Source organism: Diorhabda sublineata, chromosome 10 (genome assembly GCF_026230105.1).
Source record: "Diorhabda sublineata isolate icDioSubl1.1 chromosome 10, icDioSubl1.1, whole genome shotgun sequence".
In the NCBI taxonomy this organism is placed as follows: Eukaryota; Metazoa; Arthropoda; class Insecta; order Coleoptera; family Chrysomelidae; genus Diorhabda; species Diorhabda sublineata.
This window is the reverse complement of record NC_079483.1, coordinates 9,376,709-9,391,001: the sequence shown is the minus strand read 5'-3', so window position 1 is coordinate 9,391,001 and position 14,293 is coordinate 9,376,709. Positions and strand designations below refer to the sequence as shown.

The following is a 14,293-nucleotide window of genomic DNA, read 5'->3' as shown; positions in this document are numbered from 1 at the left end:
ATAAGCTTTTACTATCAATACGTATATTAATATTATTAATTATTCATCTATGGTTTATATAATATTTGACGTTGAAAAATGGCGGGCTTTATGAAATGTGTCTTGTGTTGTTCTTGAGATAAAAGATGTAGCTTACCTGGGCAGCAACATGTCCTTGTTCTAGTCTCACTAAATCCGTATGACTCCATGCACTATTCGACCAGGGAGATATATTCCTTAAATCCTCGTTGAATTTAAAGTTTTTTAATTTATTGTGAAGAAATTTTCTAATGTTCCATGGTAGATCGTTATGTCCGTCTATGAGAGGCACTTCCTGCAGTAATCTGCAAATCACATTACAAATTTTAGTATATTTTTTCACAATCAATTGTGAATTCGTGAAAGCGTTAAATACAAATATTTATTGAAACAGAATGAAAAACGCAATTGTCGCTAAAAAAAGTTTGTGAAAATAATAAAAATAATTGTTCGGTTCCATGCAAGTGTTAACGACATCATTGTAGAAGAGATATTTTAAAAAAGTTGAATGCAACTATTAGTATAAAATACAAAACTTTTAATTCCAAAACATTCACTGAAATTGTGAACGTTTCAAACTTTTCAGGAAATCGGATCATGGAATTTAAACAATTGCCAATTCAATTCAGTTTCTCTAACAATAAATTTATTTTTAAACGTAGTAGAAACAAGTGATTAATGACAATGGATTTGCTTATATAACTTTTCGATGTTTTTATCGATAAATCTACGGGATTTAGTTTGTTAATTTTTATCTGCTCAAACAATTTCTTTTTTATGTACATTTTTTATTGAGCTACTATATTGGCTTAATTCATGACCTACTTTCATTAATATGTCAAAGATAAAAAATTAAAATTTCTATATATAAGTTAAGATACATAAAAAATTGTCTTATATTCCATATATTTTAGTTATTCAAAATTAACTTAATTATTTATAATAATATTAGTTGATAATTCATTTAAAATTAGTTTCTTGAATATATCTAAAAATATGTTTTCCGCGCCATCTATATTGATTTTAGCATACGAACATGAATCATAGGAAACTGTCAAAAATTATATATCGGGGTAAATATAGAGATGGGAACTATCTTATATTTTTATAAGTTATATACCAAGTAAAGTTCTACAATATTTATATAAATTATATGTTATTTGAAAACTTTTATTTATTTTCAATTTAGGAAGATTTGCTTTATGGAGTGGTATTATTGAAAATTTCTCTATCATGTTATCTTCATTCCTAATTGATAATAATTCTACCGTATCTAAGGAAACTCAAAATTATGTTTATATAAAGATATATAGAGATGGGACTTGATTTATATATTTTTAGATTTGAAAATAACTGTTTGTATATTGAGTATATTATTTTATATATAAATATTCATAAATCGACATATAAAGTTATTGTAGGAGTATGCATATGTAGTTGTTGCGTGATTTATATAGTTTCATAAATTCAAGCAATATTACCTAGTGGCGAATTCGAGTCGTTCTTCAAAAGAGGCACTTGAACTAATTTTTAACGCAATGGGTACACCGACGCCTGCCACCGTTGCTATTAACAGCACAGTACCTATCAACCACCAATGACGGCTGTTCATGTCTATCACTCCTGTAAAAAATGAAAATAAATAATAAAAACTGTATATAACTTTTTCTTCTGCAATTCCCTTCATCTTGAGGAGACTCCCGCGCGAAAGGAAGAGACTGTCAGTGATTCTTTTAAAAGGAATGAAGAAAAAGGTCGAGGTCAACGTTTGATGAAAACGTTTTGATTCTCGAATCATTCATAAAAGACTAAAAAACGAGTTTTTTTCGTACACCATGTTTTTTTCTGATGATTAGTGTTACCGAGGGCGAGAGGAAATGCTGTATTGAAGCACCTGATAGTTTTATCGAAAAAGTCCGAGTCATTATCTTCAGAAAGATCGATCCGATCATTTGCTAAACATAAGTTATGAAATTTGGTGAAGTTTAGAGAAAATCCTCACCAAGGAAGATCGTATACATTCCTCTCCGGAAAATTTTACTGTATCCTCAACAATTTTCCGTAAATTTTTGTCAATAAATTAAAAAAATTAAATAATAATGTTAAAGAGGCAAATTTTTATCGTTTACGCGGCTTTTTTCTAATTTTCTTTAACTAATCATCGTTAGATACTAAATGGAAAAACTATAATCGTATCTGCGGGGAAATGTGTTGGAAAGAGATTGTTGGAATTGAAATGAAACATCTATCTTGCGATACGGCTATGTAATCTTGGAACTCAGTGTTTTTTACCCTATCCAAACCTTTTTTTATTATCTCTGGTTTATTTATGAAAATTTTAGGAAATATTAAGTACTAAACTTTGCATTTGAAATTAGGTTTTCTTGTACATAAACATAAACTATAGTATCCGATTAGTTTTAGCGATATCGCTACTTTTGTAAAACTAGAAGTTTGATTTCATACAAAAAAATTCTCTAATTCGTAAGATATCAATTATGACAAAAAAAAAACGTTCCTAATAGAATGAATTTTTTATTTATATCCAACGACGGACCAATTTCATCCCTAATTCAACTCCCTTGTGAGTGACTTCTAGTTAGTGGATTTTGAAAAGGGTTTTGTGATATACGTGACGAGTTTTTAGTATGACAACGGTATCAAAAAAAATTATTAACAAAAATTGTGAGTTACTTACGTGAAAAATATTGTGAATTCTACAGGGTGCTACGCAGATACGCGCCAATCAAAAATGAGAAACTTTTCATATAATTTGTTATTTAGATTTATCGTAGAATTTACGGACCCTGTAGCTCGGTCTTGGGAATCATGGATCCATTTAGAAGATATACTTTTCAAATCGTCAAACATACATCATACGGGAGAGGAATAAATCGATGGTACAAATGAGGAAGGAAACTATGAAGAAGTCAAAGATGCTAAACGAAGAATCAAAATCAACGAAGCGACCGGAGCAGATAGAATAGGTCTAGAGATGTATTATTGTATTTTCGCTTTCTTCCTCTCCTGCATGTTTGACGATTTGTTCATAGACCTGAGAGCAGCATTCGACTCAATCCAAACTAGAAATATCAACAATAATAACTACCAGAAGAAACGTATGCGAAAGAGTTAAAGGGTGAAGTCCAACTGAATGGATTATCATGAATGATGATGGAAAAAAGGATAAAACAAGGAGTCAGTCCGAGCCCATCATTGTTCATACTATTAACAATTGAAGAAAAGGACGAAACACGTACAAACTAACATAGGATGATCCCAATAGACTTAGAAGGCAGAAAACCACAGAGAGATAACAAAAATTTAGACAGAAGAGATAGAAAAATCACAAATGGAAATTAACATGAAAAAAGCAAAAGCAATGATGATAAACAAGATAAATGGAAACAAATTGAGACTTATAACAAAAAAAAACAAATAGAAAAAGTGGTAAAATCTTCCAGTTTCGACACGTACAGACGAAAAATAAAAGAAAAAATTGGGATGGATAAAATAAGAAATAATAAAACGAAGAAAATATAAATAAGTAACACTTGAATTGGTTTGGACATTTAACAAGGATGGAACAAGATAGATTAACAAAACGATTGTGGAAAGCAAGAATTAGAGGAAGAAGGAGAAGGCTCAGACCAAGAAAATGATGGAATGAAGAAATAGTAGATATAAGCAAACAAAGAGAAATTGATGAATCGAATGATAATAATAGCACAGGATAGGAAAAGATCGAAGAAACGGGTTAATGGATAATAAATTTCTAACGTCCTAAAGAGGGAAAAAAGGGGAAATAAGAAGAAGAAATCGTTCTACATCGCGGCAATTGGGTATAGAGGAAAATTACCTACAATCCCGATATTTGATCTCCCCTGTAAGTTATGATACACCAAGCACACAACAACATTCATCATCTTAACTTTGTGTAGAGTATTCAATGTATTTACGTTGGGATGAAAACTGCAAGTTAAAAGATGTATTGTGCCACCATCTGCTAATCAGTTGCTTGATATACCCAAAATCAAGTATGTAAGTTTGTTTTAAACCGTTCTATAGGAATTTTTGAGATTTAATAGTATTTTATCATTTACTCGACTGTTGTAGGTGGAAAATAAATAAAAGTTAGGTTAAGTAATGAAACCAATAACTGTCATGCATAGAACTTAGAGAAGAGAAGGTAAAAATACAACGTGACAACGCTGCAAACTTTTATCTCGTGATGACATCGTTTTCTTAACGTAAAAAAAGGTTTATAAAGTAAGGATTTAACTCCCGAAAAGAATTATTTGAAAACTTTATTTAGTAAATTACAAATATTGAAGAAAATATTTATCAAAAGTTTTTGTGTTACACTGTTCCATAGGAATATTTGTAATTTAATAGTATTTTATCATTTACTCGACTGTTTAGGTAAAAAATAAATAAAAAGTTAGGTTAAGTGATGGAACCAATAACTGTCATGCATAGAACTTAGAGAATAGAAGGTAAAAATACAACGTGACAACGCTGCAAACTTTTATCTCGTGATGTCACCGTTTTCGTAACGTAAAAAAAGGTTTATAAATTAAGGATTTAACTCCCGAAAACAATTATTTAAAAACTTTATTTAGTAAATTACAAATATTGAAAAAAAAACTTTATCAAAAGTATTTTCGTTTGTTTTAAACCGTTCTATAGGAATTTTTGTGATTTAATAGTATTTTATCATTTACTTAACTTTTTAGGTGAAAAATAAATAAAAAGTTAGGTTAAGTGATGGAACCAATAACTGTCATGCATAGAACTTAGAGAATAGAAGGTAAAAATACAACGTGACAACGTTGCAAACTTTTATCTCGTGATGTCACCGTTTTCGTAACGTAAAAAAAGGTTTATAAATTAAGGATTTAACTCCCGAAAACAATTATTTAAAAACTTTATTTAGTAAATTACAAATATTGAAAAAAAAACTTTATCAAAAGTATTTTCGTTTGTTTTAAACCGTTCTATAGGAATTTTTGTAATTTAATAGTATTTTATCATTTACTTAACTTTTTAGGTGAAAAATAAATAAAAAGTTAGGTTAAGTGATGGAACCAATAACTGTCATGTATAGAACTTAGAGAAGAGAAGGAAAAAATACAAGGTGACAATGCTGCAAACTTTTATCTCGTGATATCACTGTTTTCTTAACGCAAAAAAAGGTTTATAAATTAAGGATTTAACTCCCGAAAACAATTATTTAAAAACTTTATTTAGTAAATTACAAATATTGAAAAAAAAACTTTATCAAAAGTATTTTCGTTTGTTTTAAACCGTTCTATAGGAATTTTTGTAATTTAATAGTATTTTATCATTTACTTAACTTTTTAGGTGAAAAATAAATAAAAAGTTAGGTTAAGTGATGGAACCAATAACTGTCATGTATAGAACTTAGAGAAGAGAAGGAAAAAATACAAGGTGACAATGCTGCAAACTTTTATCTCGTGATATCACTGTTTTCTTAACGTAAAAAAAGGTTTATAAATTAAGGATTTAACTCCCGAAAACAATTATTTAAAAACTTTATTTAGTAAATTACAAATATTGAAAAAAAAACTTTATCAAAAGTATTTTCGTTTGTTTTAAACCGTTCTATAGGAATTTTTGTAATTTAATAGTATTTTATCATTTACTTAACTTTTTAGGTGAAAAATAAATAAAAAGTTAGGTTAAGTGATGGAACCAATAACTGTCATGTATAGAACTTAGAGAAGAGAAGGAAAAAATACAAGGTGACAATGCTGCAAACTTTTATCTCGTGATATCACTGTTTTCTTAACGTAAAAAAAGGTTTATAAATTAAGGATTTAACTCCCGAAAACAATTATTTAAAAACTTTATTTAGTAAATTACAAATATTGAAAAAAAAACTTTATCAAAAGTATTTTCGTTTGTTTTAAACCGTTCTATAGGAATTTTTGTAATTTAATAGTATTTTATCATTTACTTAACTTTTTAGGTGAAAAATAAATAAAAAGTTAGGTTAAGTGATGGAACCAATAACTGTCATGTATAGAACTTAGAGAAGAGAAGGAAAAAATACAAGGTGACAATGCTGCAAACTTTTATCTCGTGATATCACTGTTTTCTTAACGTAAAAAAAGGTTTATAAATTAAGGATTTAACTCCCGAAAACAATTATTTAAAAACTTTATTTAGTAAATTACAAATATTGAAAAAAAAACTTTATCAAAAGTATTTTCGTTTGTTTTAAACCGTTCTATAGGAATTTTTGTAATTTAATAGTATTTTATCATTTACTTAACTTTTTAGGTGAAAAATAAATAAAAAGTTAGGTTAAGTGATGGAACCAATAACTGTCATGTATAGAACTTAGAGAAGAGAAGGAAAAAATACAAGGTGACAATGCTGCAAACTTTTATCTCGTGATATCACTGTTTTCTTAACGTAAAAAAAGGTTTATAAATTAAGGATTTAACTCCCGAAAACAATTATTTAAAAACTTTATTTAGTAAATTACAAATATTGAAAAAAAAACTTTATCAAAAGTATTTTCGTTTGTTTTAAACCGTTCTATAGTAATTTTCGTAATTTAATAGTATTTTATCATTTACTTAACTGTTTGGGTAAAAAATAAATAAAAAGTTAGGTTAAGTAATGAAACCAATAACTGTCATGCATAGAACTTAGAGAAGAGAAGGAAAAAATACAATGTGACAACGCTGCAAACTTTTATCTCGTGATGACATCGTTTTCTTAAAGTAAAAAAAGGTTTATAAAGTAAGGATTTAACTCCCGAAAAGAATTATTTAAAAACTTCATTTAGTAAATTACAAATATTGAAAAAAAAAACTTTATCAAAAGTATTTTCGTTTGTTTTAAACCGTTCTATAGGAATTTTTGTGATTTAATTGTATTTTATCATTTACTCGACTGTTTGGGTAAAAAATAAATAAAAAGTTAGGTTAAGTAATGAAACCAATAACTGTCATGCATAGAACTTAGAGAAGAGAAGGAAAAAATACAACGTGACAACGCTGCAAACTTTTATCTCGAGATGTCATCGGTTTCGTAACGTAAAAAAAGGTTTATAAATTAAGGATTTAACTCCCGAAAACAATTATTTAAAAACTTTATTTAGTAAATTACAAATATTGAAAAAAAAACTTTATCAAAAGTATTTTCGTTTGTTTTAAACCGTCCTATAGGAATTTTTGTGATTTAATAGTATTTTATCATTTACTCGACTGTTGTAGGTGAAAAATAAATAAAAAGTTAGGTTAAGTGATGGAACCAATAACTGTCATGCATAGAACTTAGAGAAGAGAAGGAAAAAATACAACGTGGCAACGCTGCAAACTTTTATCTCGAGATGTCACCGTTTTCGTAACGTAAAAAAATGTTTATAAATTAAGGATTTAACTCCCGAAAACAATTATTTAAAAACTTTATTTAGTAAATTACAAATATTGAAAAAAAAACTTTATCAAAAGTATTTTCGTTTGTTTTAAACCGTTCTATAGGAATTTTTGTAATTTAACAGTATTTTATCATTTACTTAACTGTTTGGGTAAAAAATAAATAAAAAGTTAGGTTAAGTGATGGAACCAATAACTGTCATGCATAGAACTTAGAGAAGAGAAGGAAAAAATACAATGTGACAACGCTGCAAACTTTTATCTCGTGATGTCACCGTTTTCGTAACGTAAAAAAAGGTTTATAAAGTAAGGATTTAACTCCCGAAAATAATTATTTAAAAACTTCATTTATTTCATTCACAATATTGAATAAATTAACTCAATTCAACGATTAAACTAAATAATTTCATGGCAATTTCTATCTATATTAAAATAAATGCTGAATAAGTGTTTACAACATAAAATCTTTTCACGTTTTTATTTTAAAGTCATCAGGATTTCTCGAGATGTAACTTATATGTCCTTTTTATATACTGTTACACTCGGCATCATAAAAGTATAAATTTGTTTTATGGAAATACGTTTTATTAACATACTTTGTATATTTTAGTAAATATGTCCCGCTGTTTTTCGGATTCAACAAGCGCTTGCTTCTATTAAGTTAATCACGTAATTTATAACTACCTTTGATCAAAGTTAATAACACTTTTTAACGAGGTGAGTTTTTAATATCCATCCTTCATAAAAAGTTCCCTTAAATGAAAATAATTTTTAATAAACGTTTCAACCACCTTATTGTTAATGAACGTAAATATTATACAAGGTAACTACAAAGTGTTCGCCTGGCTCTATAGCTACAGAGCGTTTCCCGTTCGTGCGTGATTTTATATCACAGGTTAAACAAAAATCCCTTATTGAATTGAGGGTCTTTAATTGCAAGATGTGACTAGCAAAGTTTAAATAAGACATCAGTCAACTACACTGAGAAATCAAAATATTTAAAGGTTCCATAATGCTTGCACAATTTACTATCTTATTTCTCTCAGTGTAAGAGAGATCAAATTGAACATAACTGAGTTTATAGAACCATTTTTTTTACAAAAATCAACATTGAAGGATAAGTTCATGTATGTATGTTTATTTTAACTCTAAATCGCAGAAAAAAGTCTCATAATCAATTAATTATGAGTGAAATAGCCACAATAGCCTTCAAATAAACTGACAAATGACATATGACAAATAACAAACGACAAACTATAAACGACAAACGACAAATGACAAACGACAAACGACAAATGACAAACGATATTACCTTAGGTTTTTTTCATTTCTAAATAAAATAGTTTCACATCTTCTATATTTTCTTTGCGTTTATAATAATTTTCGGCGACTGTTTGCCTGATATGATCTACCTAAACTTGTTGAAATACTAATTAAAATTCATAACCGAGCGCGAAGTATTAAATTAAATAAATAGTTCGTTAATTATATTCAAAATCTTCCTAGAAAATTATTAATCTTCCAAGTTCTTGAATACAAATGGCGGTTCCACTGGAATAAGCCATTAATCGTTATTTGCAAATTATCCAAAGGTCTCTTAAACACGGTTAGTCCACGAGAAGATAGGAAAACTGAAAACTATGTAACATAGAAATCGCGTACATCATGAGACAACATACACACACTTTACAGCTTAGGAGTTGTGAATTATTAACTTCCCATGGAGAGTTGAGAGTCACTAAACTACTTTCCAACATTTACAACAACTGTTAGTTTTAGTTTCGAATGTTTACTGAACATCATCGAAATATTTCATTACGAACTTTTCGTGGTTTCGCGTCGGTTTCCCTAAATTTAAAAGATTATTTGATATTTTACATCAATACACGTGTACTTAGATCACCTTTCGAGATATCGACGAAGTTCTAATTAAACTTTTACTTACTAGAAGAACCGGAATTAGAGCTGCTGCTCGCCGCCGACGTGGAACGATAGTAGGGAGGAGATCCTGGAGGTACAGCTTTCCCCAATACAGTTGTTGATCCCATTCGTCTAGTTACGTCAGGAGCCGGTCCAAAAGGTCTTTCCTCCTGAAATAGAATAAAAATAAAAAATGATAAATCTGGGGAAAATGGCGGAATAGAGATTTTTGCGATGAAACTAAAATATTTTGGTGATAGACAAAGTTTTGACCAAACTTTGGCATAATATACGTCATTGATTAGTTTACCCTTAAGAACTGCATTGATTCACAAAACCACTTTGGCCTTGGTGTAGTGGTAGTATGTGTGTTCAGTGTTAAGGAGAAGAAACATGTACCATGAAATAAATGAAGCAGATAGAAGGTGAAACGATATTGGTCCGAACCGCTTTCTTCTTAGCCAAATACGACGGTTTCTACTTGATTTCTTGGCTCAAACGTTGCCATGAGTTCACATAATATTCTCCGTTAATAGTTTTTTCTTTTTCAAGATAGTAAATGAAAATTATCTCACGCGCTTCCCAAAAAACCGACGCCATGACCTCGCCTGCAGATGGAACGGTCTTTGTCTTCTTTGGAACCGGTTCTCCCTTTACAGTCCATTGATTTCTCCAGCATCTCTGGAGTCGTCTTCTCATTTGGTCGACCACTGCGATGCTGGACTCGTTTAAACCCGTTTAAACTCTTTGACCCAAAATTTTACTGTTGATTACGAAGGAGTCTCAGTCCCAGTTTATTGGTGGTGCTAATGAAATGAAAACGTTTACTATCGATGGCTGCCAATCAAATACTAAACAACGTGGTGTCTTCAAACTCGACACAATTGAAACGCAACTGAGACGATTTGAGTTTGTTACAACAATTGAACAGCAATAAAAAAATAATAAAGATCAAGAAAAATAGGATAGCTTGGAGCTGAAATTATGGCCAAAGTACAATATCTATAAAAGTAAAACAATATTAGAAATTACCGGAATTAATTAATTGAAAACTGTGGCGTCTGGGATTTGGTTTTTCTTCGGAACAAATTAATAAACTCTTTGGATTCAAAAATCAATATTCAAATTGACATAGAAATATTAAACTTATTGATTCTGGTTGTTATTGAAATAGTTGTTAATTTTCATTGGTTGGATTATGTAAAACATTAAATTTTCATAGGTTACGTCGTTATAAAAGAAGTTGAATTTTATAGGTTAGGTAAGTTCAGTTGATTTTTCATGACATGAATAATTCCATAGAATTTCTTTTTCCAAAATAAGATATGCATAGATTACACTGAGGTTATTTCGAATCGTTTTTTTTTATTAATACACTGATCATTTCGGGCAATATACGTTGTTCAAACTATAGATTTATAATCCTTGAAATCACCTCCATAGTAAACGTGTGAGGTAAGCGAGAATCTGTCAGGGTATAATTTGCTGTCACCTTTGTGAGAGGTTATCCAATTGGTAAGCGACCTCAAAGATCACAAAGATCACATAACGATGATTGAATTCAGCAAACAGTCATTTTGTGGACTGTTATCGTGGGTCCAAGATGGGATCCAGGATTTTTAGTGGTTTCAGTGGGTCGTACAAGTATAGGAACCGTTCTCCTATAACTACTGACTAACTGCGAATTTTCTTTGGATAAAAAAATCTACTCTTCTTTTTTATTACACAATTTTGAGTTTGGCAAAAGTTTGTTATAATATTTTTGTAATTAAAAGTGCTGTACGTCTTCTTTTTAATTGAAAATCCCAAAATTTAAATTAAAAAATCATTCCAGGCAACTTCATTAATGGAAATATGCTTTTTTTTTTCAAAATAAATACACTGTATTAATCTTCTAATGCATAAATAAACTGCAACCCAACTTTATGATCGTAAGTATTAATTACCAGCTCATGAGCCTCCGTATTTATTATTCGCATAAATTATTCGCTATTCGCTTTAACGGGTCTGTGTTTAGCTAAACAAGAAAAATCTTTAAAGTTATGGGCATTCTCGGAAGCTTCGAAATTAGTTCACCGAATGCGTACAATTGATGAAATAGTTTGCGAAACAATTTGAAATAAAAAAAAAACCAATCAAATAGTACTCAGAGAAGGAAGCTCAATAGATTTTAATGAGTAAATAATTATTAAATTTGTAGTCTATTTAATAAGATCGGGAGAGGAAATTGAAACGTAGCGCACTCTGTAGGTTCATTAGCACAACTGATACGGATTTGACGGTGGCTATGATGTTTAGCCAATCACAGACATTGACATTTGACATAATATAGTTGGATGTGCGATACGTGTTTAGTCGTAAACAATTTTACTTGTTTTATCAACGTACGTGTTTAGTATCAAATTGTAGTAAGACGTCTAAAACGTAAGGATATAAATATTTACTAATCGATATTTCCTGCAAAAAAGTGAGTAAATTACGTGACAAAATGAAAAAAATTTCCTCATTTCTGAGTTATAAGTCTATAAAGTTGCTAAATCAGAACATATATTTAAGTGTATTTTCTAAATTATACATTCGAACTTTATGAATTTTTAATGGATGATTACGTATAGTGTGTTTGACGAAATAAATAATTTTTCACTACTATCTGGGCAGAGTGGCTCATGCCCAATGGTTTTACTTTTACAGGGGCAACCTGTACAATCTGAAGATGGCACGAATGAATTTTCCAATCGACTTTCCAACAAAAAGATAGTCTTTGTATAATTCGATAAAATTTATGGTTGTACATGCCAAGGAAACCGTTCGCTAGAAAGAGACATTCTGAAGAAAATTATAATAAATTGTAATAATTTATTAAAAATACTTACAAGTCATATTATAAACTTCCATTGTGACGCTATAAGGCAGAATCATGGAATGCCCTTCCAAATGTGTACAATAGTTTTTTTTTGTTTTTATTTGATACGTTGGAGGCCAACCAACTTGATTTTTCTCAATTTATATTTTTCCCTAACGTAAGTAAAACGATGTTCGAGATTATGGAGTTCAATTAGAAATGAATAATTTTTTTTGTTCAATTTTCTCCCCATAATTAAATATGAAAGAACAACTTTCGTCTAGTTATTTTTCGAAACGAGTTAATCGAGAAGATCATGATCAACTCCATTGAATTCTGAACGAAATATTTTAATTTGGAATTTTAAATATGCCGCCAAGAGCAGAAAAGAAAACTGTTGTTTCCATGTACTGCTAATGAACCAAGAGATGGCGCTGATATGGGAATTTTAGTTGGCTATAGTACGAGGGTAGCTACTTAAGTTTTGATATATAGCAATAGTTATGTCAATATGTCAAATCTGACATTAAACATTGATGACGTACGTAAACTGATATTATAATTACGTCATATGTCATACTGTAGATTGAGGCATACTTAGGCATTAGTTCCACTCGCATACATTCAATATTGCATGAATATTTAGCTGTCAAAACCTAACCTAACTTAACCTAACTAATGGCAGAAGACAAATCATTGATTGGCCGAATTGATGGGCCACCCTCCTAAAGTCATATTGAATTGTAATAATTGTCTTTATTTGTTTATCTCAAAACTTTAGCAGCTCTCCTATCATAGACAATTAAATTCTCTACAATTTTGACATCCACAATTTTTTTATACGAGTGAAAATGAAAGAGATATCAACGTAATTACCATAAGCTGTGTTTTCAAGCTGCTTCGTGAGATTTGAAAATCCAGGAAAACGATTTTCAATTAGACTGTCTTCAAAAAAATGTGAGTTAGTTTTCGACTTCACTTTCTTAGACTATACGAAAACTAAAAACTTTAATTGAAAGGTAAAACTCAATATTGATCCAGATTTTTTTAGTGTACTACACGATTTATTACTTATTTTAAGACCCATTCTAATAACATCAATTTATCACAGATGGTTTTATATCTTATATTTTCGAAATAAAAATTTAAGTTAAGCTTCAGTCCATTAATTTTTTAATAATTTAACTTTTTATTGTTTCTAATTACGTTTTATGTTTTTGGACGTATTTGAATAAATGGATCGAACGACTTTTTGTTTAAGTGATACTTCAAGTTTTTAATGGGGATTATGTTTTATTTTTACGAGGGGAATTGTAAAAATAATTATCTGTAGTTGAGATCAGGAATTTTATGACTGTATATGATATATATGCATTTTTGTGAATATTTGAGTATATATTTTTAGCAAATAGTGTATAATTGAACAAATTTTGAAATATACAGAGTGAGTTTTATGTATGGAACACCTCAATTATCTGGTAAATGACTTGTACTGATTACTATAAATCGTGCGTAAGAGTCTTGTGATACGGCCGGTATTATGATGATATATTGTTGTTAGATCTTTTCTTTTTCCGGAAAATAATATCACAAGACCATTGCGTACAGAAATTTATAAAAATCGTATAAGCTGTTTCCGAGATAATTGAGGCGTTCCATACAATCAGTGTTCAAAAAGAACACAAACGCAACTCGAAAATAGATAAATTGCCATCCAACCATAGACAACAATGCATTAACGAAAGATTATATGAATCACTACTAGTATGCCGGGTCAACTGACAGCTGTCAACAACTGACATATTAGACACTTTGTAGTTCAAGTTTCCGAAATAATTGACGCGTTCCATACAATCAGTGTTCAAAAAGAACACAAACGAAACTCGAAAATAAATAAATTCCCATCCAACCATAGACAACACTGCATTAACGAAAGATTATATGAATCACTACTAGTATGCCGGGTCAACTGACAGCTGTCAACAACTGACATATTAGACACTTTGTAGTTCAAGTTTCCGAAATAATTGACGCGTTCCATACAATCAGTGTTTAAAAAAAACACAAACGCAACTCGAAAATAGATAAATTGCCATCCAAC

At 29.7% G+C, this 14,293-nt stretch overlaps 1 protein-coding gene across 1 annotated transcript in view; it reads right to left on the bottom strand.

Annotated features, from left to right (window-relative positions):
- LOC130449628 (uncharacterized) overlaps positions 1 to 14,293 on the bottom strand; it is a 243,927-nt gene that overhangs the window by 13,979 nt on the left and 215,655 nt on the right. Inside the window, exons 5-7 of the mRNA XM_056787573.1 lie at positions 9,376 to 9,520; positions 1,500 to 1,641; positions 137 to 323 (exon numbers count right to left, since the gene is read on the bottom strand). Of these exons, the coding sequence (XP_056643551.1) occupies positions 137 to 323; positions 1,500 to 1,641; positions 9,376 to 9,520 (474 nt within the window). The remainder of the gene's footprint in view (positions 1 to 136; positions 324 to 1,499; positions 1,642 to 9,375; positions 9,521 to 14,293) is intronic.